This window comes from Pundamilia nyererei, unplaced genomic scaffold (genome assembly GCF_000239375.1).
Source record: "Pundamilia nyererei isolate P.nyererei 1_Seehausen unplaced genomic scaffold, PunNye1.0 scaffold00202, whole genome shotgun sequence".
NCBI classification, from domain to species: Eukaryota; Metazoa; Chordata; class Actinopteri; order Cichliformes; family Cichlidae; genus Pundamilia; species Pundamilia nyererei.
The window spans coordinates 92,442-98,317 of NW_005187603.1; the positions used below are offsets into that span (position 1 = coordinate 92,442).

The following is a 5,876-nucleotide window of genomic DNA, read 5'->3' on the forward strand; positions in this document are numbered from 1 at the left end:
GTGGGGGAACTTGCACAATCGGTGGCTGACTAAATACTTTTTTGCCCCACTGTATCTGATTTAGTTCATGCACAAAGAAATGCTCACCGTTCTCTGTAGCGCTCCATTAAGTGTCCGGATGCTCCGTCCTTCATGTGTGGATGTGCTGCTGTTCTTCAAGACTGGCAACCAAAGGTCCCGTCAGGTGAACCTCACGGATGTTCAAACTTAATTAAAGTTAAAACATTTTTAATGTTAATTTTAGAATAACTGAATCTACTTGTGATGGCTGCAGTTACAGTCACACAGGGTAATACCGAGCATCAGTGTTACGACAGAGGTTTTACCAACACGCACATTTTTCTGTCTTTCTCCAGAGACCCGAGCTCTTCCACGGCAGCATTTTTAATGTATCTTTGATATTTGGGCTGACTGGGACCCGATGAATGTAAAAACAAAGAATCACCAGATTTTTTTTACCTGATTTTTGTTTTTACGAAAAATGAGAGCCACACATTCATTCAACATTTCAGTATGTCATGATGGTCATTTTGACCCAGCGTTTTGTGTTTCCTTTTGGCATCACCTCGTGCTTTGTGTTAATCCTGATGTTGCTATTAGTTCTTAGGGTTTGGTTCTTGTGTTTAGTGCTTGAGTGTTGTATCAGCCCTACCTGTGTGTGTCCTCTGAGCTCCGTTTGTGTTGTAAAACAGTCTGTGAGCTTCCTGTTTTACTTTGTAGGTTTGTGTCTCGACATGTCCGTTAGTTCCAGCTGTGTCACCTCCTGTGTGCCATTTCCTGATTACCTGGTGTGTGTATTTATATTGTGTGTCTTCCTGTGCTCCTCGTCACGTTGTCTGTGTTTCTCTGCATTAGCTGGTATTTCTCCGTGTCTCGTGCTCCTCTCCCTGTTGTGTGTTCAGGTTTATTAGTTTCCCCAGTTTAGGTTTGTGTCTTCGTGCAGTCCTCGCCACCCTCGTTTCTGTGTATTTCAGCCTTTGTGAATAAACACTCACCTGCATCTCGCCGTTTCTTGCATCTCGGGTCCTCATTTAACTCCACCACATGACTGCTGCCGTGACACAATAGAACAGCTGCAGTATAATTTCCTCGCAGTGGACGTCAGGCCCTTGTAGAGCAAAATTTAGTATTTTGGTCTAAATAACCACATATGTGGACATCACAGGTCCTAGGAGGTTAAATATAGGATTTAATTTACAGGGTAATAAAGAGTTGGTTTTGGTTTAGAATGAATGGACTTATCCAATCACATAACACTGTACTCTAAAATGAGTGCACATTTTAGTTTACACTGTTATGTATGATTTAATCTTTCTTTGTTTCCTGAGTTCAGTGGCAGCTGCTCCCAGTCCATTGGTTGATGAGCGAAAAGGTGGAAAAGGGGCGGAGCAACCTATGTGGAGGTCTGCAAATTGGGTCATACCACTACTCTGGATAATGGGGGGAAATGGAATTTGTTATGTTTCTACGCCTTTCTGTGTTTGCCCTTCGTCTCGTTCAGGTAGGTTAGTCAGTTTGAGTGAGTAGTGTTGTTTGTTGCCAGAGTTCTGTTACTTTGACTTTTATTAGCCCGAGATTTTAAATTCTCTGTTTGATTTAACCAAGTGTGATTTAGGGTCAAATAAAAAAACCTCTAACCTGTGCCTGACGTTCCTTCACTGCTCGGTCCATCACAATACTCAAATGTTATCAAGAATAACGTTTCTTATTTTCATTCAAGGGAATGTACATAGATGTAAGTTTAAAAAATATAAGCAAGTGTGATCACACAGCTTGTGTACTCGGGACCGATCGTTCGGACAACTAAGTCGGCCACTTTCGTCTGTGAAGTAATGACAGGCTGCTTTCACCTAGTGTCACCGAGTAGCAAGAGCAGATCAGCTGAGCAGGGTCTGAGTGCAGCCGACACTCTCAGCCCAGACAGGTTAACCCAGGGGTGGGCAATCTCAGTCCACGAGGGCCGGTGTCCTGCAGGTTTTAGATGTGTCCTCGATCCAACACAGCTGATTTAAATGGCTAAACTATCTCCTCAACATGTCCTGAAGTTCTCCAGAGGCCTGGTAACGAACTAATCCTGTGATTCAGGTGTGTTGACCCAGGGTGAGATCTAAATCTGCAGGACACCGGCCCTCGAGGCCTGAGACTGCCCACCCCTGGGTTAACCCTTTAACAACAGCCTGTGTGTTGACAACCAGAAGGCTGACTACAAATGTCTGTGAAGGTCATCAGTCATCCAGGTCATCGTAGGCTTTTTCTGTTTTTTACCTTTTCCCCACAAATGCACCCAATCTCAAACTGCCTTCGTTCTGTGATCTGACAACCTCAGCCTCATGTCAAAGAACAACTTTAAAGTAGAATAACTTTCTTCATCACAGCCGGTGTTATCTGTTAAAAGACGTTTAATGAGTTGGTGAAGTTCTAGATTAAACCAATAAATTATCAACCCTGTAATTTTCAAACTGTTAGATTTCACTTTTTCTTACCATGTTTTATTTCATAGTCGAGGAGAAGTCCAGTGACATCTGATCAGGTCACAGTTTGGTTGAAAATGGCAGTTTGTGAAGAAAGATGTGGCTTCTTCTCAGGCTTATCTTCAACCCAACACTTGGGTGGAATTTTGACCCAATATTTGATCAAAGCTACCCGACCGATGACCCAACAGAAGTAGTCAAGTTCTTGAAGAACCCGGCACATCACCGACTCCTGAGTCATGATTTCTGAACCAGTATTTGGTGACAATAACCCGACGCACGAACCTGCGGCTTTTACCCAGCAGCTGAAAATAACGCAGCATTTCTTGGAGTGTGGTTTGTCACCTTATTTTTTGTTTTTTATTTAATGACACAAGAAGGTCACTGTCGAGTAAAATGAAGAGTACAGGAAGGTTTGACCTTTGACCTTGAGGTGAATCAAACCCTTCAGGGACCATATTTGCACTACAGGCTAATATAAACCTCATTAAACATTTGAACTGAAACACTACATTAAGAAGTGTGAGCATGTACAGACAGCTTCACTGTCTGAAGATTTTGATTTCATTTATTTACTCAAACAGCAGTTCCTGATTCGTAGCGTGACAAACACACCAATCACAGCCTCGTCACACGAATATCTTAGATAATCGTGTTTCCGTGTTTCTCCGTGTTGTTCTTGTCCTGATGTTGGTGTGGAGCGCTGTCCCTCCGTGTTTGCTGACAGCAGGTGGAGGCAGAATGCAGGCTGGGAACAAAGTGTTTCATTGTTTGGTTGCACAATAAGCAGGAGGAGGAGCAGCTGCAGGCCTGCAGGATACAAAAACAACACACAGAAACAACAGACAGGCTGCGACACGATGGCAGGAATCCGTTGGACGTGGGAGAGAGGACACTTCGGTTTGAAACGATGAATCAGATCTGAGGAGGGGGGGACACCCACTCACCTCAGAGACTCAGGTATGGACGTAGATTTCGAAAGGCACATACAAAATTCCTTTCAGCCTGCCCCGAGGCATGGTGGGGGTGGGGGTATGGGTGGAGTGCTGCGCTGGGGCGGGGGCCGTATCTGAATCCCTCCCTCACCTGCATAAAAGCAGCTTGAGCTGGTCTCCGGTTCATTCTCTCCTCGTCTCTGTCCAGAGCAGAAAAAAGTCTCCAGCATGTCCAACCTGTCCTACCGTCTCTCAGGATCTCGCCCCGGCTCCATGAGGGCCGACAGCATGTACGGCGGCGCCGGGGGACACAACGTCCGCATCTCCAGCACAAGCGCTCCCAGGAACTTCTCCTCTGCTGCCGCAGGTCTCGGGTCTGGTGGCTTCGAGCTGGCCGACGCCGTTGATATCTCAGACAACAAGAAGATGGCCATGCAGAACCTGAACGACCGCCTGGCCTCCTACCTGGAGAAGGTGCGCAACCTGGAGACGGCCAATGCCAACCTGGAGCTGAAGATCAAGGAGTTCCTTGAGAAGAAGACCAAAGTAGAGGGGAACGACTACTCTGCCTACTACGCCACCATAAAGGACCTGCAGGACAAGGTGAGAGCAGCTTCTTTCTCATCTGTAAACATGGCGAAAATACCAAAGTGTATCATGAGGAGGATCTGGGGAGGGCGTGCGGCGGCTCGTCCTGCCGGAGCTCGGCTGCTGCTTGATGGTTTTCCATGTCAGACATGTTGCACTTTTATATGTGGTGACGTTTTTGGCTCGAGTTCGTTCTCAGTGAAACGTCTTGGTGAGATGCCACTAAGACGAGACACAAAAGAGAGAATAGAGCTGTGAGGTCATGTGAAACACGGGAGGTGCGTGAAACCGACCCCCCTCTCCGACGCGCCCTGCAGCAGGATCTGTGACTTCCTGCAGGTGCGGCCACACCCGAGGTCACCTCTCTGGTTGTACATGAAACCACGAGGGGGAATTTGTTTGCACTTTGCATATTCTTATTGTTTGTTAATCATTTCTGCAGCAGGTGGTGAACTGGCGGTGAGGCCGGGGCAGGGAGCCACGCCTGTCACATGATATCCTCATCCCAACAACACTCCACAGTTAAGGCCTGAATATTTCCTCCTTCTGTTTTAGATCCTGGACGCCACCAACACAAATGGGTCCCTTTACCTGACGATTGATAACGCCAAGCTGGCTGCTGACGACTTCAAAATGAAGTGAGTCACTTTCAATTTTCTTGGGTTAGTGCACGTCGAATGCACTGCTTCAGTATTTAAGCTGCATCCACCACTAAGCAAAGAAACTCTAAAGGATGGATTCTGAATTCCAAGATCAGAGTTCTGATGTTTGGGACTGAGCATCTCCAGAAATATTTGCAAGTAACCCTAAAACTCTCTCATGTGACCACATGCAAAAAAACACCCACCATCCACACCAGGCTTCCCACTGAGATGTAAAGTAGGTCCAGCTCCCACAGCTCCCACGGTTTGGATGACTCATTCGATGCTGCTCGTTGCTGTACAGGTACGAGAACGAGCTGAGCATGCGTCAGAGTGTGGAGGCTGACATCGCTGGGCTGAGGAAGGTCCTCGACGAGCTGACGATGACGAGATCCGACCTGGAGATGCAGATCGAGTCTCTGAAGGAGGAACTCATCCACCTGAAGAAGAACCACGAGGAGGTGGGAGTAAAACCAGAGACCAACTATGAAGAAAATAATAATTAAATGGATGAAATAACTATGATTGCACATTTATAAACTATTAGACTTAGAACAGGCTGATGTGTTTAGAGAGAAGACTGAAATTCAAGACCCAAAGTAAAACTTATTGCATGAATTATTAGTTATTAAAGCTCCATCTCTGCATTACGGGCGATGCTTTCTTCTTCTGCAGGACTTGCTCGCGCTGCGCTCCCAGATGAGCGGTCAGGTGAACGTGGAGGTGGATGCTGCTCCTCAGGAGGATCTGAATGCAGTTATGGCCCAAATCAGAGATCACTATGAGAACGTTGCTACCAAGAACCGCAGAGACCTGGAGGCCTGGTTCCAGACCAAGGTGAGACTTAACCGCAAAACAGCCATGAATTCGTCTGAGATACGATCTGTTTAGACAAACACAGCTGAAACAGAAGCTCTTTGTGACAGCAAAGGCTAAAAGATGAGTTTTCCCCAGTAAAACTTAGAGTTTATTAGTGTGGCAACAGGAGGAACTGCACTCAATCTCTGATTTAGTAAAAAACTGTAAACATCTATTAGTAAAACTTTTACTCTTAAACATTGATTTTGCTCCTACGTGCTCGTAGAGTTAAAGTGTCCTGGCATAAGGCAACATCATCTTAAATCAAGCCAGCAAAGTGTCGCCTGCATAGGTGCTGATGTTGGTCCTGCAACCATTTCAGATGTTTCTGACTTTTGTGTGTGTCTGTGTGTGTCTGTCTGTGTGTGTGTGTGTGTGTGTGT

The 5,876-nt window shown here is 46.1% G+C and overlaps 1 protein-coding gene across 1 annotated transcript in view; it reads left to right on the top strand.

Moving 5' to 3' along the window:
* The first annotated feature begins 3,577 nt into the window (after positions 1–3,577).
* The window catches only part of LOC102205666 (keratin, type I cytoskeletal 13-like), a 4,885-nt gene continuing 2,586 nt past the window's right edge, over positions 3,578–5,876 (top strand). Inside the window, exons 1-4 of the mRNA XM_005747662.2 lie at positions 3,578–4,009; positions 4,550–4,632; positions 4,940–5,096; positions 5,311–5,472. Of these exons, the coding sequence (XP_005747719.1) occupies positions 3,635–4,009; positions 4,550–4,632; positions 4,940–5,096; positions 5,311–5,472 (777 nt within the window). The 5' untranslated portion in view covers positions 3,578–3,634. The remainder of the gene's footprint in view (positions 4,010–4,549; positions 4,633–4,939; positions 5,097–5,310; positions 5,473–5,876) is intronic.